Source organism: Acipenser ruthenus, chromosome 27 (genome assembly GCF_902713425.1).
Source record: "Acipenser ruthenus chromosome 27, fAciRut3.2 maternal haplotype, whole genome shotgun sequence".
Lineage (NCBI taxonomy): Eukaryota > Metazoa > Chordata > Actinopteri > Acipenseriformes > Acipenseridae > Acipenser > Acipenser ruthenus.
In genome coordinates, this window is record NC_081215.1 from 596,359 (window position 1) to 624,342 (window position 27,984).

At 40.9% G+C, this 27,984-nt stretch overlaps 5 protein-coding genes across 5 annotated transcripts; 3 read left to right on the top strand and 2 right to left on the bottom strand.

The window, feature by feature from the left end:
* Positions 1 to 3,466: 3,466 nt before the first annotated feature.
* On the top strand, positions 3,467 to 4,459 carry LOC117963754 (transcription factor HES-5-like). Its single transcript, XM_059002634.1, has 2 exons — positions 3,467 to 3,603; positions 3,726 to 4,459. The coding sequence occupies exons 1-2, from the start codon at positions 3,541 to 3,543 to the stop codon at positions 4,089 to 4,091; spliced, it is 429 nt and encodes a 142-aa protein (XP_058858617.1). The 5' UTR covers positions 3,467 to 3,540; the 3' UTR covers positions 4,092 to 4,459.
* A 4,786-nt stretch (positions 4,460 to 9,245) lies between these two features.
* On the top strand, positions 9,246 to 11,013 carry LOC117425502 (transcription factor HES-5-like). The gene is made up of 2 exons (XM_034042463.3): positions 9,246 to 9,382; positions 9,505 to 11,013. The coding sequence occupies exons 1-2, from the start codon at positions 9,320 to 9,322 to the stop codon at positions 9,868 to 9,870; spliced, it is 429 nt and encodes a 142-aa protein (XP_033898354.2). The 5' UTR covers positions 9,246 to 9,319; the 3' UTR covers positions 9,871 to 11,013.
* Positions 11,014 to 14,751: 3,738 nt separating this feature from the next.
* On the top strand, positions 14,752 to 16,177 carry LOC117425499 (transcription factor HES-5-like). The gene is made up of 2 exons (XM_034042460.3): positions 14,752 to 15,057; positions 15,172 to 16,177. Exons 1-2 carry the CDS (start codon positions 15,001 to 15,003, stop codon positions 15,580 to 15,582), a joined length of 468 nt encoding a protein of 155 aa, XP_033898351.3. The 5' UTR covers positions 14,752 to 15,000; the 3' UTR covers positions 15,583 to 16,177.
* A 2,573-nt stretch (positions 16,178 to 18,750) lies between these two features.
* Positions 18,751 to 20,024, bottom strand: LOC117963765 (transcription factor HES-5-like). The gene is made up of 2 exons (XM_034904864.2): positions 19,860 to 20,024; positions 18,751 to 19,742 (listed from the first exon to the last, which is right to left on the bottom strand). The coding sequence occupies exons 1-2, from the start codon at positions 19,914 to 19,916 to the stop codon at positions 19,332 to 19,334; spliced, it is 468 nt and encodes a 155-aa protein (XP_034760755.2). The 5' UTR covers positions 19,917 to 20,024; the 3' UTR covers positions 18,751 to 19,331.
* A 3,389-nt stretch (positions 20,025 to 23,413) lies between these two features.
* LOC117963719 (transcription factor HES-5-like) lies at positions 23,414 to 24,872 on the bottom strand. The gene is made up of 2 exons (XM_034904721.2): positions 24,732 to 24,872; positions 23,414 to 24,612 (listed from the first exon to the last, which is right to left on the bottom strand). The coding sequence occupies exons 1-2, from the start codon at positions 24,795 to 24,797 to the stop codon at positions 24,199 to 24,201; spliced, it is 480 nt and encodes a 159-aa protein (XP_034760612.2). The 5' UTR covers positions 24,798 to 24,872; the 3' UTR covers positions 23,414 to 24,198.
* Between the last annotated feature and the right edge of the window lie 3,112 nt (positions 24,873 to 27,984).

Here is a 27,984-nt window from a genome sequence, read left to right on the forward strand (position 1 = left end):
TTTCTTTACTGTGCGTCTCTTCTTTTCTTAAATATAATCACTGCTCTGATCAGCAGTGAATATTACACACACATATCTGCTCATACTGTATATTACACACACATACCTTGATATTCAGCTATACCTGACATTAAACACTTCCATTTACTCTATGAGATCTGCATATCAATCTGTGGGTCCCTGCAAGTCTGGAGTTTCCCACACTGGTGCACAAGCAATGCATTCAGAGGGACGATAGGGAAATCTTTATCCAAGACTTGCTAAACTGACAGCACAATGCGGGAGAACAATAGACCTCCTGCTGCTGAATTGAGGTGAGTGATACAATGGGGAGTGCTTGAGGGCTGATGTGTTGGGATACGGGACAGAGCTAAAACTGCATACAAAGGAATATTCTCTAGAACAGGATCAATATCAGGAAAACAAAGAGTAATACTGTAGCAGAAAATAATCTGCAGATGAATACATGATATATAGTAGATCTATGCTTTACTGTATTGGCCAGTTTCTTCAGCCTCAGTCTCTCAAACACAGTACCCTACCCTGCCATTCATTTGTAAAAAAAACTATGTAATATGCACAGCAATACCTAATGTAATTGTAATGTTACAGTACTGATATTAAGATGCATGGCTTGTAGTATACAGATAGGCATATGAACCTGTAACTGGGTCCAAACAGACACATTCAAAAAGTATAATCTTAAATAAGTGTTACTGTACTTGTACTCTTCCAAGAGAGAGTGATAACAGAGCGCTCTGACATCTCGCTGGGTTTATCAGTTATAAAGGTAAAGCTAGAAGAGAAAATTAACACATTGCAACAGCTTGAAAGAGTGAAACAGCAACAGGTGAAGTGACTTTCAAAAGCTTGCCGGACTCTGGAGGATGACATATATTGGGATCCAGATGGTCTGCTGGGAGTAAGCTTTCCTTTAGCAACAATGGGAGATCAAACACCATCACTAATGTAATGTGTAACAAGACACACTTCTTTTGTTACCCAATTGAATGCAATGAATGGATAGAGAGTGTGGGAAACAGTGGAAAACTCCCTCACAGATCCCAGTGTCCCCACCCCCACAGAGACAGGCCATGAAGCTTGTTATCCCGCACACATGCCAGTGATGAGGAGAGGGAGAGGAGGGGCTCACTTATTTGTTACTACAAAATATTACAGAGATTCGGATCCCAAGTGGAAACAGTTCTTTCAATATGTAATCATTTGTGATTTAGAAAGACGTTGTTTTCTATATAAAATATCTATTAAACAATTTGTCATTCACCAACACCAAGTACTGCTTGTTAAATGGTCTCTAGGTAATTAATATATTCAGGTTTTTTTCAGTATACAAACACATCACAGGTTGTTTCTGAAGATGTAATAAAAGCTAAGAAATGGTCTGGACTGTATACAACGTAAAGACTTGCGTCCTCACTGGACTAATTAGGCTGCCCATACTCTATATGAAGTGTCATTATTATTTGGAAATGAGTTTAAGATGTTGCTTGGGTACATCAGGCTCTTCATTGAAATATATTAACCTCAGCTTATTCCCAAGTGTGCTGTTGCTGAAGATGCCTTTCTAAATACAGATTAGCATTTAACAAGGCACACTTCCTTTGTGCAAGCCTGCACTCTCTGAATGGGCAGAGTGTGGGAAAACTCTGGAGAGTAAAGTCACAAGTTATAATGTCATTAAGGCCCCACAATGCCATTGGCATCTGTCAGTCTTTATCTCTGGGTGTATAGGGATGACATAACTCTCTGGTGCTGTCATCACAGTTGGGTGCTATTGCATTGAGGTGAGAAATGTGTCCTGTTATAATACTGTGCCCTAAAGACACACATCTCCCTGGAGTTATTATTGATAAACACCCTCTCCCATTACTCATTTCAATATAAGATACCTGTCTTTATGCAGACCTGCTAGGGCTGGGACGAATACAGCGGTTCTGAATGATTTTCCTTCAATTGAAATGTGTCGGTTCAGTGAGACCTTAAAGGAAAATCATTCGGAACCGCTGTATTCGCCCCATCGCTAATGCCTGCACTTATTCTAAAAGGTTTAATGTTAAGGGTTTGTGATGTCCACTGGATTACAGCAGTAATGCAACCTGTCCATAAATCATTTCCTTTTGGATATTATGAATCTCATGTCCTGTATAGAAGACAGATCCCGATTTCTTAATCACCAATAGATATTATTGAAAAGCCATCAGCCTCTGATCGCCTTATCCTCCAGATGGTCTGTGACGTAAGGCCCTCGCTATCATACCATACAGACCCACTTACCGTCACTAATGCGGCATTCTTTTGTCCTGTATCGAGCACAGCACAGCGCAAAGTGCGGGAAACACGGAGCAGCTTTTTACTCACAGACTCTACCGGCAAGAAGAGGAAAGCTGCATCTGTGACATCTGGAAGAGCTGCTCTAAGGATGTCCAAACATCACCCACAGAATAGAGGACAACTTTCAGCAGGGTTTCCCACTCCAACTCCAGCTGTTCTATTGAGAGCATGAAACCCGAGGCAGTACTATAATGATGCGCAAACACATGCACAGTGCTGGAAACCGGAGCAATAGGAGGTTTTATTCAAACCAACCAGATCTTTATGTATCTGTAAAATCAATTTCCAAAATGTTTTCCGAAGCGAAACCCCTACTAAACTATATTACAGCACACATGTCAATTGAATAGTTATTAAATACATTACAAATAGTTACAGGAGCTACACGAATGTGGTTTAGATGTGTGGTATTTAATAATGGCTTGTATGCTGAGTGATAATCTAATCGCATGTATATATGTTATTGGATGTCTACTCGAATACAGTATATATGTAACTCGTGCCGTGCACAACGTCTTCACGCCTGGAACCTGGGAAAGTTCCGCCCAGGAACACAGACCTGACGCCGAACGCAAAGATCAAACACTTCTCATTGGGGGAAAGTGTGATTGACATCAATCTGTTACTCAGGGAGCGCGCCGTTAATGGTGCCATAGAGCCTACTGCCTGTGATGCGGTTTCCTTTCCCGTGCAGTAAAACGCCATTTCTGTCATATCGGACAATAATGCTTCTCCGCGTTGCTCATTTGCTACTATCCAAACATATGTGGCACATGCCGGTGTTTATTTCAGTTACCAGCCCTGTGATGTTTCAATGTCATTGTTCCCAACATCAGGCTGCAGATCTGATCTTTTGGTGGGGTCAGCACTTTCCCAGATTCACACAACCCCCTGCAAGTCACTCGCTATTGCCCCCTCCCACCCCCTCCACCTGCTCTCCTGGGAGTTGGCTTTTATCCTCCGTCAATAAGCGCTTAATCCAGCGTGTGGCAATTCCAGCTTCTCCCATTGTCCTCCCGAGCGCGCTGATTGGCTACCGAGTGTGAGAAACTCCAACAAGCCCGAGACCCACACATGCGTATGGAGACTGGAGAGTATAAATAGGGGAGATGCTTGCAGCTAAAACCAGCAGATCCGAGACTTCTAAGCTCCAGAGAAACCGATATTAACAGCACCGTGACTCCAGCAATGGCACCTACAATCGCTGCAGCTATGGGATACTCACAGGGACACGTGACAATGACCAACAAAGTAAGTTGAGACTAAATGAGCACGTGTGATTATTTTTGAAATGTTTTGTGTTTTTAAAACTTCAATTGTTATTCCTCACGAACTGGTTATTAACTGAATGTGTGCCTTGTTCTTTTTTGCAGTTGAGAAAACCGGTGGTTGAAAAGATGCGCAGAGATCGTATCAACAGCAGCATCGAGCAGCTCAAGACGTTACTGGGAAAAGAATTCGTGAAGCAGCAGCCCGATTCCAAACTGGAGAAAGCGGACATCCTGGAAATGACCGTCTGCTACCTGAGACAGAGCGCCTCCCCCCGGCCAGCGACGGGAAACGAAGGCTACTCCAGGTGTGTGCAAGAAATCGTGCACTTCCTTTCCCGGGGTGAAATGAAGACAGAAACCCAGAGGAAACTACTGAACCATTTCCAAGCTGCGCAGAATTCTCCAGTGCATCAGAGCCCCGTCAAAGAGGCGACCCCGGTGAAGAGTGCCCTCTGGCGGCCCTGGTAGATCACAACGGACACTGTCACTTTGAACACACAGAATTCAACATGCCTGTCTATGATGGACATATCCAGTAATTCTCATTGTGTAGGGGTGTTTTCCTTCCTGTTTTGCTTGTGCAGAAGATTTGAATGCTACTTTCATTGATTGAAAGGAAACACAATAGTTACCCAGTGTTGGGGCAATATTGTGTGCGATAGGATTTGTTCATTCTTGTTATACAAGGAGTGTGTATGCAGCGATGACGCTATTGAGTTAAAAGTCATTTCTGTTCATAGAAATATTATGATGATTAAAACATGGGTTTTATGTCCTCTGTTGAAGGCACTATATCCTGAATAGTATCTTGTCTCGTAAGAATTGTGTGTGCATAGCTAATGCTAATGAATTTTGATTTATTTAAAAGTGATTCTTTTTTGTAGAGGAATTATTTTAAATAGTATGGGTATTGATGCCTCTTTTGAAGGCAATATATCTGTCATTGTATATAATTACACAGGAAGTGTGTATGCATTGCTGAAACTGTTTGGTATTTCTTTATAAAGTAACACTGAAATATTTCAAACAGTATTTATATAACAACCTGTTCTGAAGGTGGCATCTCTTTAGTGTATCTTGTTACACAAGAAATCTGTATTATTAATGAAAATAATATTCCTAAAATATGAACTTGATCTTTCATTGTAAAGAAGTATTAAGAAACTTATAGTTATGTGTGTGTCTTCTGAGAAGGCAATATCCTTTTATTGTATCTTGTTAGACAAGAAGCGTGTGTGCTTTGATGAAAAACATTTTTTTCATATAAATCGCTGTCTCTATATTCCTTTGTAAAGAAATACTGAGGTGTTTTAAATACTGTATAATCTGTATTTTATATACTGTATATTGTGTATCTGTGCCTTTTATAAAGGCAGTATCTCAAAGAGTAGCTCACACTGAGTGAATCTTATATGAAATATGTTGTCTTGAAGTTTCCTTCAAGGTGTGGTAGTGATTTTGTAAATCAGAGTGCAGGGTATCTGTAGAAATGGACTGTTCGAGTAGCCTGTATGAAGGCATTATCAATGCAGTGTATTGGCAGAACTGTCTGATGAATCCAGCATTGAAATCTGTGAATGACACGTGTCTCATGTGTGAATCAAATAAAACAATTGAACTATATTTCTTTACTGTGCATCTCTTCTTTTCTTAAATATAATTCCTGCTCTGATCAGCAGTGAAGACAGTGAGGGAGAGGGCTGCCTGTTGGGCTAACAGGTGCTATCCTTGGTGCTGAACTTCTTTAAATACATACAAACCTGCTCATACTGTATATTACACACAAATACCTTGATATTCAGCTACACCTGACATTAAACACTTCCATTTACTCTATGAAATCTGCATATCAATCTGTGGGTCCCTGCAAGGCTGGAGTTTCCCACACTGGTGCACAATCAATGCATTCAGAGGGACAATAGGGAAATCTTTATCCAAGACTTGCTAAATTGATAGCACAATGCGGGAGAACAATAGACCTCCTGCTGCTGAATAGAGGTGAGTGATACAATGGGGAGTGCTTGAGGGCTGATGTGTTGGGACAAGGGACAGAGCTAAAACTACATACGAAGGAATATTCTCTAGAACAGGATCAATATCGGGATATCAAAGAGTAATATTGTAGCAGAAAATAATCTGCAGATGAATACATGATATATAGTAGATCTATGCTTTACTGTATTGGCCAATTTCTTCAGCCTCAGTCTCTCAAACACAGTACCCTACCCTGCCATTCATTTATATAAAAAAACTATGTAATATGCACAGCAATACATAATGTAATTGTAATGTTACAGTACTGATATTAAGATGCATGGCTTGTAGTATACAGATAGGCATATGAACCTGTAACTGGGTCCAAACAGACACATTCAAAAAGTATAATCTTAAATAAGTGTTACTGTACTTGTACTCTTCCAAGAGAGAGTGATAACAGAGCGCTCTGAGATCTCGCTGGGTTTATCAGTTATAAAGGTAAAGCTAGAAGAGAAAACTAACACATTGCAATAGCTTGAAAGAGTGAAACAGCAACAGGTGAAGTGACTTTCAAAAGCTTGCCGGACTCTGGAGGATGACATATATTGGGATCCAGATGGTCTGCTGGGAGTAAGCTTTCCTTTAGCAACAATGGGAGATCAAACACCATCACTAATGTAATGTGTAACAAGACACATTTCTTTTGTTACCCAATTGAATGCAATGAATGGATAGAGAGTGTGGGAAACAGTGGAAAACTCCCTCACAGATCCCAGTGTCCCCATCCCCACAGAGACAGGCCATGAAGCTTGTTATCCAGTGATGAGGAGAGGGAGAGGAGTGGCTCACTTATTTGTTACTACAAAATATTACAGAGATTCGGATCCCAAGTTGAAACAGTTCTTTCAATATGTAATGATTTGTGATTTAGAAAGAGGTCGTTTTCTATATAAAATATCTGTTAAACACGATGTCATTCACCAACACCAAGTACTGCTTGTTAAATGGTCTCTAGGTAATCAATATATTCAGGTTTTATTCAGTATACAAACACATCACAGGTTGTTTCTGAAGATAGAATAAAAGCTAAGAAATGGTCTGGACTGTATACAACGTAAAGACTTGCGTCCTCACTGGACTAATTAGGCTGCCCATACTCTATATGAAGTGTCATTATTATTTGGAAATGAGTTTAAGATATTGCTTGTGTACATCAGGCTCTTCATTGAAATATATTATCCTCAGCGTATTCCCAAGTGTGCTGTTGCTGAAGATGCCTTTCTAAATACAGATTAGCATTTAACAAGGCACACTTCCTTTGTGCAAGCCTGAACTCTCTGAATGGGCAGAGTGTGGGAAAACTCTGGAGAGTAAAGTCACAAGTTATAATGTCATTAAGGCCCCACAATGCCATTGGCATCTGTCAGTCTTTATCTCTGTGTGTATAGGGATGACAACACTCTCTGGTGCTGTCATCACAGTCATTGGGTGCTATTGCATTGAGGTGAGAAATGTGTCCTGTTATAATACTGTGCCCTAAAGACACACATCTCCCTGGAGTTATTATTGATAAACACCCTCTCTCATTACTCATTTCAATATAAGATACCTGTCTTTATGCAGACCCGCTAGGGATGGGACGAATACAGCGGTTCTGAATGATTTTCCTTTAAGGTCTCACAGAACCACATTTTAAACACATTAGCCCAACAATAGTTTGTAACGTCTTTGTGTAGGATTTAAAAAAAAAAAAAAAGGAACCGGCATTTGATTTGAACATGGTGACGCTCTTAAATGATGTCACGAGGTTCTGCAGTGCTTTTTATTGAAAGAGAATTGTCGCTTTTAACTGGCCTATTATCATCACGTATTTTTTGCCTCATCTCAGTTTCAAACTTTTAAACCTCAACAGCAATAGGTCGAAGAATTGTAACAAGAGGGATTTTTTAAACCGTACCTGAAGACGTTACTCACTATTGTTATGCTTGTGTGTTTATAATGAGGACCTGCGTCGGCCACGCGAAACTCACCTGACTACAGATTAAAAGGCGACAATTTGTTTTTAATTGAAAGCACTTTGGAGATTATACACACAGCACAACCTATTTGTGTGATTTAGAAGTCTAACCAGCTTTCAATTGAAATGTATCGGTTCAGTGAGACCTTAAAGGAAAATCATTCGGAACCGCTGTATTCGTCCCATCGCTAATGCCTACACTTATTCTAAAAGGTTTAATGTTAAGGGTTTGTGATTTCCAGTGGACTACAGCAGTAATGCAACCTGTCCATAAATCATTTCCTTTTGGATATTTTGAATCTCATGTCCTGTATAGAAGACAGATCCCGATTTCTTAATCGCCAATAGATATTATTGAAAAGCCACCAGCCTCTGATCGCCTTTCCCTCCAGATGGTCTGTGACGTAAGGTCCTCGCTATCATACCATACAGACCCACTTACCGTCACTAATGAGGCATTCTGCACGGCGCGCTGCTTTTGTCCTGTATCGAGCACAGCACAGCGCAAAGTGCGGGAAACACGGAGCAGCTTTTTACTCACAGACTCTACCGGCAAGAAGAGGAAAGCTGCATCTGTGACATCTGGAAGAGCTGCTCTAAGGATGTCCAAACATCACCCACAGAATAGAGGACAACTTTCAGCAGGGTTTCCCACTCCAACTCCAGCTGTTCTATTGAGAGCAAGAAACCCGAGGCAGTACTATAATGATGCGCAAACACATGCACAGTGCTGGAAACCGGAGCAATAGGAGGTTTTATTCAAACCAACCAGATCTTTATATATCTGTAAAATCAATTTCCAAACTGTTCTCCGAAGCGAAACCCCTACTAAACTAGATTACAACACACATGTCAATTGAATAGTTATTAAATACATTACAAATAGTTACAGGAACTACACGAATGTGGTTTAGATGTCTGGTATTTAATAATGGCTTGTATGTTGAGTGATAATCTAATCGCATGTATATATGTTATTGGATGTCTACTCGAATACAGTATATATGTAACTCGTGCCGTGCACAACGTCTTCACGCCTGGAACCTGGGAAAGTTCCGCCCAGGAACACAGACCTGACGCCGAACGCAAAGATCAAACACTTCTCATTGGGGGAAAGTGTGATTGACATCAATCTGTTACTCAGGGAGCGCGCCGTTAATGGTGCCATAGAGCCTACTGCCTGTAATGTGGTTTCCTTTCCCGTGCAGTAAAACGCCATTTCTGTCATATCGGACAATAATGCTTCTCCGCGTTGCTCATTTGCTACTATCCAAACATATGTGGCACATGCCCGTGTTTATTTCAGTTACCAGCCCTGTGATGTTTCAATGTCATTGTTCCCAACATCAGGCTGCAGATCTGATCTTTTGGTGGGGTCAGCACTTTCCCAGATTCACACAACCCCCTGCAAGTCACTCGCTATTGCCCCCTCCCACCCCCTCCACCTGCTCTCCTGGGAGTTGGCTTTTATCCTCCGCCAATAAGCACTTAATCCAGCGTGTGGCAATTCCAGCTTCTCCCATTGTCCTCCTGAGCGCGCCGATTGGCTACCGAGTGTGAGAAACTCCAACAAGCCCGAGACCCACACATGCGTATGGAGACTGGAGAGTATAAATAGGGGAGATGCTTGCAGCTAAAACCAGCAGATCCGAGACTTCTAAGCTCCAGAGAAACCGATATTAACAGCACCGTGACTCCAGCAATGGCACCTACAATCGCTGCAGCTATGGGATACTCACAGGGACACGTGACAATGACCAACAAAGTAAGTTGAGACTAAATGAGCACGTGTGATTATTTTTGAAATGTTTCGTGTTTTTAAAACTTCAATTGTTATTCCTCACGAACTGGTTATTAACTGAATGTGTGCCTTGTTCTTTTTTGCAGTTGAGAAAACCAGTGGTTGAAAAGATGCGCAGAGATCGTATCAACAGCAGCATCGAGCAGCTCAAGACGTTACTGGGAAAAGAATTCGTGAAGCAGCAGCCCGATTCCAAACTGGAGAAAGCGGACATCCTGGAAATGACCGTCTGCTACCTGAGACAGAGCGCCTCCCCCCGGCCAGCGACGGGAAACGAAGGCTACTCCAGGTGTGTGCAAGAAATCGTGCACTTCCTTTCCCGGGATGAAATGAAGACAGAAACCCAGAGGAAACTACTGAACCATTTCCAAGCTGCGCAGAATTCTCCAGTGCATCAGAGCCCCGTCAAAGAGGCGACCCCGGTGAAGAGTGCCCTCTGGCGGCCCTGGTAGATCACAACGGACACTGTCACTTTGAACACACAGAATTCAACATGTCTGTCTATGATGGACATATCCAGTAATTCTCATTGTGTAGGGGGTGTTTTCCTTCCTGTTTTGCTTGTGCAGAAGATTTGAATGCTACTTTCATTGATTGAAAGGAAACACAATAGTTACCCAGTGTTGGGGCAATATTGTGTGCGATAGGATTTGTTCATTCTTGTTATACAAGGAGTGTGTATGCAGCGATGACGCTATTGAGTTAAAAGTCATTTCTGTTTATAAAAATATTATGATAATTAAAACATGGGTTTTATGTCCTCTGTGAAGGCACTATATCCTGAATAGTATCTTGTCTCGTAAGAATTGTGTGTGCATAGCTAATGCTAATGATTTTTGAATTGTTTAAAAGTTATTTTTCTTTGTAGAGGAATTATTTTAAATAGTATGGGTATTGATGCCTCTTGTGATGGCAATATATCTGTAATTGTATATAATTACACAGGAAGTGTGTATGCATTGCTGAAACTGTTTGGTATTTCTTTATAAAGTAACACTGAAATATTTCAAACAGTATTTATATAACGACCTGTTCTGAAGGTGGCATCTCTTTAATGTATCTTTTACAGAAGAAATCTGTATTATTAATGAAAATAATATTCCTAAAATATGAACTTGATCTTTCATTGTAAAGAAGTATTAAGAAACATATAGTTATGTGTGTGTCTTCTGAGAAGGCAATATCCTCTTATTGTATCTTGTTAGACAAGAATTGTGCGTGTGCTTTGATGAAAAACATTTTTTTCATATAAATCGCTGTCTCTATATTCCTTTGTAAAGAAATACTGAGGTGTTTTAAATACTGTATAATGTGTATTTTATACACTGTATAATGTGTATCTGTGCCTTTTATAAAGGCAGTATCTCAAAGAGTCGCTCACACTGAGTGAATCTTATATGAAATATGTTGTCTTGAAGTTTTCTTCAAGGTGTGGTAGTGATTTTGTAAATCAGAGTGCAGAGTATCTGTAGAAATGGACTGTTCGAGTAGCCTCTATGAAGGCATTATCGATGCAGTGTATTGTGTATCCTCAGAACTGTCTGATGAATCCAGCATTGAAATCTGTGAATGACACGTGTCTCATGTGTGAATCAAATAAAACAATTGAACTATATTTCTTTACTGTGCATCTCTTCTTTTCTTAAATATAATTCCTGCTCTGATTAGCAGTGAAGACAGTGAGGGAGAGGGCTGCCTGTTGGGCTAACAGGTGCTATCCTTGGTGCTGAACTTCTTTAAATACATACAAACCTGCTCATACTGTATATTACACACACATACCTTGATATTCAGTTACACCTGACATTAAACACTTCCATTTACTCTATGAAATCTGCATATCAATCTGTGGGTCCCTGCAAGGCTGGAGTTTCCCACACTGGTGCACAATCAATGCATTCAGAGGGACGATAGGGAAATCTTTAACCAAGACTTGCTAAATTGACAGCACAATGCGGGAGAACAATAGACCTCTTACTGCTGAAATGAGGTGTGTGATACAATGGGGAGTGCTTGAGGGCTGATGTGTTGGGATACGGGACAGAGCTAAAACTGCATACGAAGGAATATTCTCTAGAACAGGATCAATATCAGGACATCAAAGAGTATTATTGTAGCAGAAAATAATCTGCAGATGAATACATGATATATAGTAGATCTATGCCTTAATGTATTTGGCCAATTTCTTCAGCCTCAGTCTCTCAAACACAGTACCCTACCCTGCCATTCATTTGTAAAGATTATGTAATATGCACAAAAATACATAATGTAATTGTAGTGTTACAGTGTTAAGATGCCTAGCTTGTAGTATACAGATAGGCATATGAACCTGTAACTGGATCCAAACAGACACATTCAAAAAGTATAATCTTAAATAAGTGTTACTGTACTTGTATTCTTCCAAGAGAGAGTGATAACCGAGCGCTCTGACATCTCGAAGAGAAAACTAACACATTGCAACAGCTTGAAAGAGTAAAACAGCAACAGGTGAAGTGACTTTCAAAAGCTTGCCAGACTCTGGAAGATGACATATATTGGGATCCAGATGGTCTGCTGGGAGTAAGCTTTCCTTTAGGACAATGGGAGATCAAACACCATCACTAATGTAATGTGTAACAAGACACACTTCTTTTGTTACCCAATTGAATGCAATGAAGGGATAGAGAGTGTGGGAAACAGTGGAAAACTCACTCACAGATCCCAGTGTCCCCCAGGTGCAATTTGGTGTCTGTGTGTGGGGTGTGTGGGGTGTGGGGTGTGGGGTGTGTGGGGTGGGGTGGGGGGGGGGGGGGGGAGAGTGGTATCATGGAATTCTTTTAAGAAAACAAAATGCATAAAGCCAAGTATAGTCCCTACCACCAATATAATGCAGCATTTTTCTTAAACTAACTGTTTCCCAATAGCAGCTTTTAAAAAGTAATCTTTAATTTTTTTGGCACTTTATGCAGTGTTAGCATTAAATTAAAACTGATAGGAAACTTAGTCAAGTAGAGATACATTTCGGCTTGTGTCTTTATCAGTGTCACCATACTGTATATATTATATATATATATATATATATATATATATATATATATATATATATATATATATATATATATATATATATATATATATACACACACACACACACAGACACACACAGACACTCACACACACACACACATTTAAATAGAACTATGAGTACCACGACGTTTTGTTATGGAGAATATCTTTCACATTTGCATTTAACAAGGCACACTCCTTTTGTTTGAATGTGAACTCTTTGAACTGGGGGAGTGTGGGAAAGCCCTGGAGAGTAAAGTCACAAGTTATGACGTCATTAAGGCTCCCCAAATGCAATCTGGCTTTGTTTGCCTCTGGCTGCGCAGCAATGCCATTGTAATCTGGAGCACTCAATTGCTTCAGCAAAAAATGGAATATGTTTGTGTTCATCAGTAGCATCATGCAATAACAAGCACACATGTGTGTGTGTAGACAGCCTCCTTCCACTTAACCTTACCTAACCTAACCGTTACCTGGAAATGCAATACTGTGCTGCCAATCCTTTTTTTCTTTCTTTTTTTCGCTTAGCTTTTCTATGTTTTTTTTTAAATTAACGTTTATATATGTGAGATTAATAAATAGTATATACACTTTCAAAAAAGCTTTCAAGGTCATTTCAATGTGGAAAAACTGATATTTTGAAAATAAATAATATATATAAAAAAAATTCAAAATCGCTCTATACCATATAGATGTATAAAGTCTAACAAAACGAATTCAAAGTTTGAAACTGATTTTGTTTTTTTACAGTTACAATAGGAGCACCTAAACGATCGCCCATTGTCAACTTCAGATATACTAATACATGATGTCCTTTCCCTCCACTTGGTCTATGACGTCAGGCTTTCACTGCGTTAGAATGAATAGTCAATTGCCGTCACTAATTCTTTTGTTCGGTATTGAGCAACAAACAGCCCACTCTGTGGGAAACTGTTCCAGATTTGTACCCACAGTCTTCTATTTGCAGTAAGACCAAGGACACGTGTGACATCAGAAAGAATAAGGGTGGACAGGCATCACCGATACAAGAGCGTAACGTTTCGCATAGTTTCCTCACTCCAGCTCTTCTGTTAAAATATTTGTATTAAACTTTCCAAGCTGATCCATTTAATTAGCGGGCGTCATTTTAAAGAGTAACCGGAACAGTAAACAGATTTACTGAGGTTAACTGCCACATCATATCTACCAATAATGTACTTACCATCTGAATGGATCAATAAACAAATAATAATAATAATCAATGTACAGCATGCAGTGAACATACTGAAGAACGTTCTCAAGTGAAATATATAACTGCAGTATGTGTCGGCAAGATGAAATGATCTCAGTAATCCGCAGAATATTACATCACCAGATCCAATCATCTTATAGATCCCGTCAAACGCGTAGAAAACAGAACGAGTCATAAGGATGAATTATTTTCTGCTAAATCTACCTGTCATTGTTTATACAGGACAGTAGTTCATCGGATCAAAGCCTGCTACACACAAGTCTTAACACTTGAAACTCTAGGAAAACATCCGCCGACATTAAAGCTCTCAGTCGGGCAGGCCTGGTGTGAATCGCAGGGATCAAACACCGGCGCCCTTCTTAAGTGTGATAAACACTGAGCTGTGAGCACACGCCCTCTATAAACATATTTCATTTCCCTCATTTTAATTTTCAAAAAATGCCTTTCTGATTTTTTGCCAGTCAATCCATTCCAACACCGACACGTGTGCACCGTTATTTCTTTTATTACGTTTATATTCAGTTATTGTCGAAGACCTCTAATTCCTTATTTTGAATCTTTGGTGTGTTTTAGTAACCACAGTAAAAACATCTAGCAAAGTCTAATAAAGCGTAGTGAAAGCATGGTAAAGCACAGGTAAGCATTGTAAAGAATAGCGAGAGCATATTGATAAACATGGCAAACCAGAATAAATTATGGGAAATGCATAGTAGCCTATAACCATGGGGAAAGCGTGGTAAATCTGCAAAAATAACCTACAAAAATACTGTGTAAACATGTCTAAGGGTGATGAAGCGAAGGGAGCGTGCCAGTCTATCCAAAATGAGTTTCCAGGAAGACTTTATTAGTTATAACCGCAATGTAACACACGGCTTCCTTGCATGTGCCTGACATATTTATGTGAACAGCGCTTCGCTTCAGTGGGAACCGTCTGATCTTTGCCTCCGGCAGCGGGTCTGAGTTTCGGAGGGTGGTTCTTTCCCAGGTTCCAGAAGCACAGGCCGTACACACAGCTCCCACACGCCGCTTTTACTGACACGCTCCCTCTATCGACCTGGGCGGGTCCCGCGGGTCTTCAGGCGACACGAAGGCAGTAAACCGTGGAGTAATCGATGTTATCTGCTGCTACTGACGCGCTCTGATTGGCTGCCGAGTGTGGGAAAGCAGGATAAGCCTCAGACCCACGAGATCTGACACAGCGCGTGGGCTATAAATACACGAGGTCCTTTGCCATAACCACAGACAAGCAACGGGCTAAAGCATTGCAAAAACAGATCTACTGACACCAAGGTCAGGACTCAAGACAATGGCACCTTCCACCACGCACAGGGCTTTCCACGTGACAACCAAAGAACAAAATAAGGTAGGGTTTGTTTCAATATGGTTAATGCAGTTTTTTTTAAATATTCTTTTCTCATATTTCGTCTTGGTTGTTTGGAGGGCAAATCACTAAAACTGTTCCGTTTTTTCTCTACAGTTACGCAAACCGATTGTAGAAAAGATGCGCAGAGATCGCATCAACACCAGCATCGAGCAGCTCAAGACGCTGCTTCACAGGGAGTTTCATCAACAGCAGCCGGGTTCCAAGCTGGAGAAAGCTGACGTCTTAGAAATGACCGCGGGCTTCCTGAAAGGACAGGTCAAGACCAGCACCAAACTGGGCTATAGCCAGGGCTTTTCCCAGTGTCTGCAGGAGTCCCTCCGCTTCCTGTCTCTCCAGGCGCCCCAACAAGCCGCTGAGATGAGAGTGAAGGAGCATTTCCACGGTTCACAGAACTCCACCCAGAGTCGCTTCTCTCCCGAGCCTCTCCTGAACTCTGTACCTCCCCAGGTCTGCACGAAACAACCGGCCATCAGCAGCCCCACAGCAGCGTGGAGACCCTGGTAGATCAGACATTAAAGAAACAGAACACACACATCAAATGAAACTAGAGGAGAGCTTGCATTCAAGGTATTCTCTGCGGCGGTGTAGGAATGTATGAGTTCCGTGTATTGTTTCAGTTCACCTGATCAAGGCGAGAGATTCGAAATCTCGCTATTCTATAGAATGTGTTTTGAAATTAGAACACAGCATTGTTCTAACAGTGCGTTTGAATTCAGTTCTACAAGGTTTGTAGGTTTGCACTGATCTGCATTGTTGTATATTACAGTAATTGTATGGGATTGAAAATGTAAGAGAAATGTTCTCCGACCTTTCTGCTGTACACTCTTCTTTATTATAGAGATTGCTCTAGACATGTCCTGCCTTTTGTAAAGGCTTTACTGTGAACTATATTAGGTTCATACCGTATTGTACGTGCTGTCATGGCATATGAACAATATATATGTCAATGTACATTTTTATAATGAATGTGAATGAATGAATTAGCAAGGATGGTTTATATTGCTCTCTCTTGCTAACACTTGTATTTCAGTATCTGGAAAAAAAATGATGTTGTCGTGTTTTATATGAGGCCCCTGAGTAATAAATTCATTTAATTGTACTTTATGTGTTGAGTCGTTTCTTACAGCTTTCTGAAAGGACACTAGAACCCTTTATAAACACAAACACGTGTTCTCTTCCTTTACAAACCATGAAGACCATCCTCAATGACACACAGCGTCTAAAAGCATTAGCAAACTAGCACAGCTCCGTAGAGTCCCAAACACAGAGCGAGTGACTCCCCTGCATATTATATTCTGAAAAAAGGTCATCATTATCCCTCCACAACCTTGTGCTTCCACAACCTGGGAAAGCCCCGCCCACATTCCCACATTTTAATTAACTCCAAGGCGCAAGCTGCCATTAGCACGAATATGTTTGGCGCATGCCCATTCTTAGGAACTGTGACGCGCTAATTGAATGAAGTCTTGACTGTATGCTTGGACACGACTGCCCTGAAAGCCACTAGCTTCAGGACTAAACTCGTATCATAACTGCATGTAAGACCATGCCAGCTATTTTAAATACAGTAGTTTACAGGTCTTAGAAGGATACATCTGCTCAGAACTGCGGGCAGCTATATAGTATAATGTAAATAACGCCGCCCTAAACAGAGGAGTAAACACATCGTGTGTATCTGTGTCCATTCCTAACTGAGCTATACTGTGGACGAAGAGGTCACCTACAGCTTCATTTGTAGTTATATTTTATGTTTTGTTTTTTCAAACTCGCGTCTTGATGCCCATCCAAACGATTGATTCATCCATAGACAATTCAATAATAATTGTTGTTTTAGAATATACCCCCCCCCCCAAGGAAACAAACAAACAAAAAAAAAAAACCTCAGAAAAGGTTTGTGTTGTAAACCCTGTATCGTCGTGTTCCGGAGAGGACACCCGCTGTATAATTTTCAGAAACGTGTCTGGTTTGGCTCTCTGTTCCCCTAATAAAAACCGTTTGCATCAAAGGCGTGCAGTCTATCCCGGACAGCTTGAAACACAATAGAAAAAAACGCGCGGTTCCGCAGCCCGTGTCACCCCTACGTGTTAACACCTGGGACCTGAGAAAACACCGCCCCCAGGAACACACAGGCCAGTCCGGGAGATCAAATCCTTCTCATCGGGGCAAAGTGTGATTAGCACAGAGGTGTGGACACACGCCGCTCTTTTTATCTTATTTTATGACGGGCTGATTTTAATCATTTAACCACATCGCGCAAAATTACAAGGAAAGAAAGTTAAAGACAAAAACGTTGGGCTAGCAAACTTTAGAACAATAACGGCAGCCTGTATCGAGAGAAAACGTGCCAAATCTGGCTCTACAGACACACTCTCACTTCCTCAATAACACCAGTTGACATTAATTCGGTCAATTCAGGAAACGCGCAGGTGCGTGGACACTTTTTATTACAGAGGCCTGTAATTACGCTTAGTCTATATAGCACTGTGATTTAAACACTGTAGCCCTACAGCTTCGTGGTGCCGAGGTGATTATACGGTATATCTAATCGTGTACATTGTGGATGGCAATAGTTGTGCTCTCCTAACACATACAAGATAGCAAGCGCAGACTTAGTCTTACGTTTGGATGTATTGGCAGGTCACTTGTAGAACTGGTGCGTCTTTGTGGTTGTTTGCTCTGTAAAGCATGTTGAAAGAAGCTGCATCAAAAGCTTAATGAAACTGCCTAGGAAGAGAAGAAAACCTGCTGATGTTTTTAATGCGTTTGCTTTCAGGAAACTGTAATAATGGATCAAACACACGAAGTACGATTATGCAGGGGCCTCATTTAAAACATAACATATGTATACCTATTGTATATATTTTTTTATTGTTCACCAAAGTAAACTTGTAACAAGCAAATCAAATGTATATACCGTGTCCTTTGTGTCCTGAAAATAGATTAACACGCAACACGAGTTTGTTGAAAAGAGTTTTTCAAAGCCTATTATTTGCAAAATAATATAAGGTTTTGTTTTGTAGGAACTCATTTTGGAGTTTGGACACTTGAAAGGTGGGAAAACGCCCCCCCCATCCCCTCCCCCTCCCCCTCCCCCTCCCCCTCCCCCTCCACAAAGGAACACACAGACTCATCTCTAGTGCCAATCACAAAGATCAAATGTTTCTCATTGGAATGAAATCCACGGACAGGCGCCTTTGATTCTCCGAACCCCAATGCAACGCGCTACTAAAAGTATTGCCTGAATACATTACGGCTTGAAAGGCAACTCGTGATGCATATTTGGATACTGAATGCTATGAATGTGAAAATGTCCTACAGAAGTTAAGTGTCAGATAAACCCGCCATGAAGGTTTACGATAGGGAAAGGTGTGGGACTACTAAAACCAGAGCCTAAATATTATGCAAAGGGGCTGGGTCTTATTCAGTCTTTCACATTGGAGGGCTCGGTCTAGATTTATCATTTATTACCTTTTTTCATAATTTAATATGCAGGGGAGTGACTCGCTCTGTGTTTGGGACTCTACGGAGCTGTGCTAGTTTGCTAATGCTTTTAGACGCTGTGTGTCATTGGGGTTGGTCTTCATGGTTTGTAAAGGAAGAGAACACGTGTGTATGTTTATAAAGGGTTCTAGTGTCCTTTCAGAAAGCTGTAAGAAACGACTCAACACATAAAGTACAATTAAGTGAATTTATTACTCAGGGGCCTCATATAAAACACGATAACATATTTTTTTTCCAGATACTGAAATACAAGTGTTAGCAAGAGAGAGCAATATAAAACCATCCTTGCTAATTCATTCATTCACATTCATTATAAAAATGTACATTGATATATATTGATATATTGTTCATACGGTATGAACCTAATATAGTTCACAGTAAAGCCTTTACAAAAGGCAGGACATGTCTAGAGCAATCTCTGTAATAAAGAAGAGTGTACAGCAGAAAGGTCGGAGAACATTTCTCTTACATTTTCAATCCTATACAATTACTGTAATATACAACAATGCAGATCAGTGCAAACCTACAAACCTTGTAGAACTGAATTCAAACGCACTGTTAGAACAATGCTGTGTTCTAATTTCAAAACACGTTCTATAGAATAGCGAGATTTCGAATCTCTCGCCTTGATCAGGTGAACTGAAACAATACACGGAACTCATACATTCCTTCACCGCCGCAGAGAATACCTTGAATGCAAGCTCTCCTCTAGTTTCATTTGATGTGTGTGTTCTGTTTCTTTAATGTCTGCTCTACCAGGGTCTCCACGCTGCTGTGGGGCTGCTGATGGCCGGTTGTTTCGTGCAGACCTGGGGAGGTACAGAGTTCAGGAGAGGCTCGGGAGAGAAGCGACTCTGGGTGGAGCTCTGTGATCCGTGGAAATGCTCCTTCACTCTCATCTCAGCGGCTTGTTGGGGCGCCTGGAGAGACAGGAAGCGGAGGGACTCCTGCAAACACTGGGAAAAGCCCTGGCTATAGCCCAGTTTGGTGCTGGTCTTGACCTGTCCTTTCAGGAAGCCCGCGGTCATTTCTAAGACGTCAGCTTTCTCCAGCTTGGAACCCGGCTGCTGTTGATGAAACTCCCTGTGAAGCAGCGTCTTGAGCTGCTCGATGCTGGTGTTGATGCGATCTCTGCGCATCTTTTCTACAATCGGTTTGCGTAACTGTAGAGAGAAAACGGAACAGTTTTAGCGATTTGCCCTCCAAACAACCAAGACGAAATGTGAGAAAAGTATATTTAAAAAAAAAAACTGCATTAACCATATTGAAACAAACCCTACCTTATTTTGTTCTTTGGTTGTCACGTGGAAAGCCCTGTGCGTGGTGGAAGGTGCCATTGTCTTGAGTCCTGACGCTTGGTGTCAGTAGATCTGTTTCTGCAATGCTTTAGCCCGTTGCTTGTCTGTGGTTATGGCAAAGGACCTCGTGTATTTATAGCCCACGCGCTGTGTCAGATCTCGTGGGTCTGAGGCTTATCCTGCTTTCCCACATTCGGCAGCCAATCAGAGCGCGTCAGTAGCTGCAGATAACATCGATTACTCCACGGTTTACTGCCTTCGTGTCGCCTGAAGACCCGCGGGACCCGCCCAGGTCGATAGAGGGAGCGTGTCAGTAAAAGCGGCGTGTGGGAGCTGTGTGTACGGCCTGTGCTTCTGGAACCTGGGAAAGAACCACCCCCCGAAACTCAGACCCGCTGCCGGAGGCAAAGATCAGACGGTTCCCACTGAAGCGAAGCGCTGTTCACATAAATATGTCAGGCACATGCAAGGAAGCCGTGTGTTACATTGCGGTTATAACTAATAAAGTCTTCCTGGAAACTCATTTTGGATAGACTGGCACGCTCCATTCGCTTCATCACCCTTAGACAAGTTTACGCAGTATTTTTGTAGGTTATTTTTGCAGATTTACCACGCTTTCCCCATGGTTATAGGCTACTATGCATTTCCCATAATTTAGATCAGACGCTTCCCACTGAAGCAAAAAATAATAGCAGAAAAAAACAAACCACAATACATTTGTACAGCATGTCACACATACAACTGCCAGTGTCAAGCCATTTAAATAACAGTATACACGTAATACTACAAAAGCAGCCATTTTAAAAGTTACATTAAACCCCACTAAGATAAAAAAAAAAATCAATTTTATTAAAGTGTGTTTTTAGATATATTGCATAATTGGTTCCTAAATAGTTTTTAAAACAAGTTTTTTTTTTTAATATGATGGGCTTTTGTCGTTGCAGTTATGTCTTAAAATCGATCATAAAAAAGACTTGTGTAGTCCAATGTGAAATAAATTAAGATTCCAGTTGCTTATTCTTTAAATGTTATGAGTCGGGATACATTCAGCCTGACCTCACACGCCCTATGAGCCGTTTAGCAAGACACGCTTCTATTGTCGTGTTTTGAACGGCAAATCAGTCGTCCGAGTGTTTGAAACTCGCCCAGAAGCAGGACTCACACAAGCGAATGTCAATCCGGCATCGTCAAGGCGTGTTAGCCAGCTGTTTGAGCGAGAAGACAGCTCCTGGCAGCTGGTAATACCAATCCTGGTCAGGTGTTAAATTGAGTCGCTCACACTTTGGCGCTGTACAGTCCTCAGCTGGAAATTAATGTTTCTGTGTAGGCTGCTGTTTGTGTTGATAAAAGTTCAATAATATACTATAATACGATAACTCTACATTTGTATTACTCTCAATACTGTTATAATTGTATAGGCACCAGCCTTATAAGGAGGGTTTTAAACTTGAAAGAAAAAAAATAAACCGTTATTATAAACAATATCTACACTCCATACCTAACCGTTGAAAATGACGTAATGCTCCCAGCATACACCCCATTGGCGCCTGACCTTCACTGGAAAGACAACGACGCAATACTTGGTATTGTTATTAACGCGCCATGAATTAGACAAGATAAAAGGCCGAAGGAGGTGAGCCTCGGGCTTGTTTGAGTTTCCCACACTTTGATATAGGCCATCCGGTGGCTCTTGAGACAATAGACAGTCAACAGTTAAAAATCAATAAATAAAATAATACTTATTGACTTCATGGTTAAGTGACTGTCTGTCAGTCAATAAGAGACAGAGACTGCGAGCACGGGATTCGGTTGTGTTTATGTTAATTACATTGCTGCTTGTAAGATCGACCTTGGACACGTTTGATAGTCGTGTAACCTCCGACTCTAAAAAATATTGCAATAATTAGCCAAGAAAAACAAAATAATGTTGGTACTTACCAGTCTAGTAGCAATCCCAGCGGGCACCTCCGTGTGCAAACCCCTTCCTGTGTTTTTATGCCTATTAAACCGGGAAATCGATATTCTTGATACTTTAGATCCATATGATTTTCCCAGTAGAGATAGTCCCTTTGACCATGGCCTCAGTCGTAACCCCTTATTTTTAAGAAGGCTTGAATTGTTGTTTTAGTTTACTGTGGGCACTTGAACGCCACGCACACTCCCCACTCTCATCAAATACAACATTCAACCTTAATTAGCGCACCTGTTGAGACAAGAGATTGGGATTCTCTTAAAGGAACAGATCCCTTCATTAAAACGGGGCTGTTTAAAATGGTATTGTCCATAATCCAAGTGTAACTGGGTTAAGGGCAGGTTGGGGTAAAGCTCACTTTGAATAAAATCAAAGTGAGCTATCTTTATGAGTTTGTCACAGAGCCACAGAAGCATTTATTGAAGCACGGGTATGAATCGTTTTACACTTCAATAGGGCCGGTTGGGAATTTTAGGTACAGTCAAAGTCCAGTCACGGGACACGCGTTAAGGCACACTTCTATTGTTTCTGGTTTTAAAAAGGGGCGTTTGGGAGAGATCAAACGGTGAGAAGGAGCGTGGGAAACAGGCTAAGTTAAAATCACAGTTTGCAGTGCCAACACTTCTAACAATCGCTAAGCCTGAGGGTAAGGACTTGTGTTTGTAGTACGTTCTAAACAGCAACGCTTTGGAGCGTTAAAAAATAAAACCAAATCAATACAAACCAAATCAAAACTAAACAAACCCCTCCTTAAATGGAATGGCTCATGCTTCAGTGTATGACATTTAATAAATATGGACATATGCTGTTCCTAATTAATAAAACAGTATATAACAAAAATCTACTTTGTATTACTCAGTTTGCAAACTAAAAAATAATGACGATTTCCGAAGTCAGGAAAACACGTTATTGTAAAACGAATTCAAAGATTGCTACTGAGATTAAGTGTTCCAAGTGATTTAAACACAGCGAAGTGCTGCTTGAAACAAAAACGTGAACTCGTGTATTTCACTGTATTCTAGGCATAGCAAGTTATTAATTATTGATTAATACCGAATATTGTATCTCGCTGTAATTGACAGCATGTGGACACTCAACTAGAAGTTATATGCTCGTATATTTAATATTTAAGACTCTTCATATTTTATTATTTTATTAAAACATTCAGTGCCCCATGGTGTGGGTTTATCTGTCAGAATAGTATACTGGTCACCCTGAACACTATTTCAGCTTTTTTAATGGGGTGTCACTTGGTGTTGATAAAAACATATTATAACAAATAGTTATTTAACAATTACAACCCCATGGATCACCATCAAACAACTACTGGGAGAGCTTTGGAAACGTATGTGCCTGTACGTGTCAAATGATAGCTACTATTATTGTTATGTGGTAAGAGTTACTGTATCAACATAAAATTATTTTATGACAGTTCATACTATATATATAGATAGATAGATAGATAGATAGATAGATAGATAGATAGATAGATAGATAGATAGATAGATAGATAGATCGATAGATCCCCTGAACCAAGGCATAAGAACTGAGAACACAAACCATATGCAGTTCAAAGTATTTATTCTGAGTGTATTATATAATCATACAAAAGTATGCTTAAACGCTTCCATCAACAGAAATACATTAAAGAATAATCATTAAAACATGATCGGTAAAGTAAACAAACAAACAAACAAACGACTAAACTATAATATTAATGTGCCCATTATACACGATAGTGCTTCCAATCACAGATTGTTACAAATAGGACGATACAAATTGACATCGTGCCATTACAAAAGGCAACTAAGATTCTTTATGACAAAACAAAAAGTTTTTAAAACTTCCCATAACGATAAAGAATACACTGGAGAACGTTTCTCCTACGAATGTATACAGTTATATGCATTCATAGCATTCCACAAAGTGATTTAACAATGACAGTATACACATTGAAATGCACACATACATACTCCCTTTCATTGAAGGCAACATGTTGAAAATATCTCAAAAACAGACCAGTAACTAATTGACCCAATACCTTTATAAAAGGCGACTATCATACTCTTCAGGTAAAACAAACACATTGACGTTTCTCCTGTATAAGTAGCCCTAATAAGTACAGGACCACTGTCACAAACTACAGAAATAACCATTCTGTAAACTCACGGCGTACATATTAAACATATTGTAAAATGATGTGCTAACATGTATATACAACCGCCCTTCAACATGAAGGCAACGTGGAACAATCTTAAAAGCGGAAATAAACATTCCATACTAGTGGAGGGTTTAAAGCCCCTCTCCGGGTTTAGTCGCGAGAACAAGTTCTTTGGAATTGCAACAGATCTACCAAGGTCTCCACACTGCTCTCTCAGGGCTCGGCACCACGGGCTTGGTGAAGGTCTGGCCAGCGGGAGCAGTCACCGGAGACGCAGGGAAACCGGAGCCCGTGACGGCGTTCTTGTCTCCCTGGAAGTGGTTCAGCAGCCGCGCCCCTTTCTGAGGCGCGCACAGAGACATGAAGTGCAGGGTCTCCTGTAGACACCGGGAATAGCCCTCGTTGTAGTCCACCCGCGGGGCTACTGGATCACGCCTCAGCTGCTGCTTCAGGAAGCTCACGGTCATCTCTAAGACGTCAGCTTTATCCAGCTTGCAGCTGGGCTCGTTCTTCTGGAGCACTTTCTCCAGGATCGTCTTGAGCTGCTCGATGCTGTTGTTGATGCGGTCTCGGCGCATTTTTTCCACCACTGGTTTTCTTAACTTCACAGAAAAAAAAAAAAAACGTTTAGTGATCTGTGCATTCAGAACAACAATAACTAAAAAAAACATGACATTATTAAAGCACTGCAAATATTGCTTTCATGTATAGTCATACTTACTTTGTTTTTTTCTTTATTGGTGAGCTTGAGGTCAGAGTGTTCATTGTCGAAGTTGCACGGTGACATTCTCGTTTCGGCGACGATGTGTTGTCAGAGAGCGCTGAGCGGTTTCTGGTTCTTGTGAGGGCTCTCCTCTTGTATTTATGACGCATGATTTGCATCTGAATGCATGGGTCCCTTGCTCGGTTAGGTTTCCCACACTCAGTAGCCAATCGGCGGATCCCACAGGACAATAGGAGAAACATCGATTACTGCATGGTTAAGTGACTCGTCCTGCGGGTTATCAGCATGAAAAACGGGCATGTGTCATGTGTCTGTTTTTTAATAACCTGGGAAAGTTCCACCCACTATAACAGAAGCCGGTTGCAGGTAGCCGAGATCAAACACAGCGCTGATAGAGAATTGTAAAAACCAAATAGATTGCACTTCGCAACTGTAAGATCCTTTGATGCTACATCTGCATACACTGTCCCAATACTTGATCGAGGCATTGTGAACCTGCAAGAACCGTGGTTATATATTTCAACCATACCCAGTAAGAGCTCAATAGATATTTCTTAATTATAATTATTAGAATTGTCAACAGTAAACCGTAAGTGTGTATTGTGCTTTTCACGTGGTTATATTATACATTTACCATAGTTTACCCCAATTTGCCAGGTTTATTAATATGCTTAACCATACCTCTCCATTTTTTACAATGCTTGCCTATGCTTTACCATGCTTTATTATAATTTTCTATTTTATTTAAACTTTTATAAGGTGATTGTAATGTTTATTTCAATGGATTTGATCACAAACAATAATACAAAAAATGGGAGAAATTCAGGTTTTATTCCTGTTTTTGGTTCAGACACACACACACACACACGCACACACGCACACACACACACACACACACACACACACACACTAGTTCTTACTGGGAATGTCGAACAAAAGGCAGCTGTCAATCTCCATCAATAAAGGGCACGCTTCTTTTGTTCCGGCTCCCTGAGAAAACTGAGCAGTGAATGGGTGAACAGTGTGGGAAACTCCGCCGAGCGCTCACCCACACGCCCTGAAGTCAATAGGAGAGATTTCACAACGGCAAGCGTCGCTTTCATGATACCTGCGGAGATTAGATAAAGAAAGAACCACAGACCCTTATTTTACCCTGGCGCTTACAGTCCAAAAACAGCCACCTGCTTTGCCTTGCGCCTAACCTGCAAGACCACGCATGTATTTCAAACATCAGCAGATGCACACACACAAAAAAACACACAGTCCCAATAATAAAACAATGGCTGAAGAAACGTATTATTTTACTGTGTAACCAAGCCGTTAAAACGGGAACCACTGACACAACCGCAACAGCAGCCGACTGCTGCCCCTTGAGGAGCTATTGTTCGGCTTGTTGGTTCAGCTTATCAGTCTTCATGGTACACACCTGAATGGACTTTAGATAGATTTACAAAACGAACTACAGCTGTCAAGCTAACACTCTATCGAACGTGGGAAATATTAAGCATTCGGATTCTCACAGGTAGCATTCCAAAAGCAAGGGCCAGGTGTGTTGGGTGAAAGTGACGCGTGGAACAGGCAGTATGTTGGCTGGCATGTTTTGATACGATAAAGTGACTTAAAGGAAATTGCGCAGGTATTTGAGAACACTTTTCAAAAGATTTCCAAGGTTTGTAATAGACAGGTGCAACTAAATATTCTTTCATAGAAAGAAGGGGACGAATTTAAAATTTGTAAATATCAGTTTAAATATGTTACATGTTTTTTTTTTTAATATACTGTGAGAAAGATTATGTTGTTTAATTTCCAAATATTTAAGGAATTAAATACAATTATATGAACTGTATGCGCGCTGGTTTTGAAAACTGTAGCCCAGACACCTGTCGCATGTGATAGATAATTGTGAAGGCCAATTAAGAAAGGCAAATATTGTCTGTCTGACCAGTGTGGGAACTCTCGAAGCAAACTACATCTGCACTGGATTACAAATGGAATATATAATATAAATACAGTATGACTGAACCGGTTCTCCTCCCCCACTGAAATAGACGTCAGACAGACTTAATTAAATGAAACACTTTTAATTTATATTATTATTATTTTTTTTAATCTCCAATGCCGTTTTGAAAACACTTCACAACTGTAACTCGCAAACAACAGCTGTTTCGTGTCAGGACCCGAAGCATTTACAATGCAAGACAGACACTTCGCACACCTGTCTCCCAGCAACCCCAGCCTGCGCGTCAGCTCCACACCTGTTGAAGCTTGAGCGGCTCACTGCACAACTCCTCCTCCAGAGTTCAGCACGCGGAGGCCCACCCAGTAAGCTGGCGCCTGTCCAACCGAAGGGCTCCTGTACTCGACTGTCCTGCTGGTGCTGTCTGGAGTCCTCATGGGGATGTGTACCATCACGTTCACACGCTTTGAAACAAAGGCAACGGCAACTTTTTTTTTGCAATAATTGTAATTACAAGCTTTATGTCGTTTCCTTTCAGAAAATGTGTCTTTTTGCACTTGCTTAAAAAGCACAGATAATTTACACCATTATTACTACTACTGTAAAATACAACTGTACAGGTTATCAAGTTAAATATTATTATTTATTTCTTAGCAGACGCCCTTATCCAGGGCGACTTACAATTATTACAAGGTATCACATTATTTTACATTATACAGATATCACATTATTTTTACATACAATTACCCATTTATACAGTTGGGTTTTTACTGGAGCAATCTAGGTAAAGTACCTTGCTCAAGGCTACAACAGCAGTGTCCCCCACTGGGGATTGAACCCACGACCCTCCGGTCAAGAGTCCAGAGCCCTAACCACTACTCCACACTGCTGCCGTTTTTCATGTCGATAACCCGCTGCCTAAATACTTTTCAGGAACATCAAACTGTGTATTTATTCCGTCCAAACATTCTCTAAATATAAGTGACCAGTTGCAGCTTTATGAATAGTCCCAATATAGACCCAGCAGCGCATCTGTTCTAGAGGAATGTGTGAGCCCGGGCCGGCCTTGCTTTCCCACACTCAGTGCATTCACTGCCCAGGGCAGCGCACAAAGGAAGTGTGGCTGTTTAAAGAGATAGCCCAGCCTTGACTTCCAATGGGCCATCTGGACATCAGCAAGCCAGCAGTGTCAATCACTTATCTATCTCGCATTGAACTTAAAGGGAAATCAACAGTGTACTCACCACAGTTAATAAGGAGTTACTAAACGGGTATTTTTCCCTATATTAAAAG

Coding starts and splice junctions, on each gene's coding strand:
- LOC117963765 (XM_034904864.2), bottom strand. CDS start 19,916: ATGGCACCTTCCACCACGCACAGGGCTTTCCACGTGACAACCAAAGAA. Junction 19,743..19,859: donor CAACCAAAGAACAAAATAAG/GTAGGGTTTGTT, acceptor TTCTCTCTACAG/TTACGCAAACCGATTGTAGA.
- LOC117963719 (XM_034904721.2), bottom strand. CDS start 24,797: ATGTCACCGTGCAACTTCGACAATGAACACTCTGACCTCAAGCTCACC. Junction 24,613..24,731: donor CCAATAAAGAAAAAAACAAA/GTAAGTATGACT, acceptor TTTTCTGTGAAG/TTAAGAAAACCAGTGGTGGA.
- LOC117963754 (XM_059002634.1), top strand. CDS start 3,541: ATGGCACCTACAATCGCTGCAGCTATGGGATACTCACAGGGACACGTG. Junction 3,604..3,725: donor ACGTGACAATGACCAACAAA/GTAAGTTGAGAC, acceptor TCTTTTTTGCAG/TTGAGAAAACCGGTGGTTGA.
- LOC117425499 (XM_034042460.3), top strand. CDS start 15,001: ATGGCACCTTCCACCACGCACAGGGCTTTCCACGTGACAACCAAAGAA. Junction 15,058..15,171: donor CAACCAAAGAACAAAATAAG/GTAGGGTTTGTT, acceptor TTTTCTCTACAG/TTACGCAAACCGATTGTAGA.
- LOC117425502 (XM_034042463.3), top strand. CDS start 9,320: ATGGCACCTACAATCGCTGCAGCTATGGGATACTCACAGGGACACGTG. Junction 9,383..9,504: donor ACGTGACAATGACCAACAAA/GTAAGTTGAGAC, acceptor TCTTTTTTGCAG/TTGAGAAAACCAGTGGTTGA.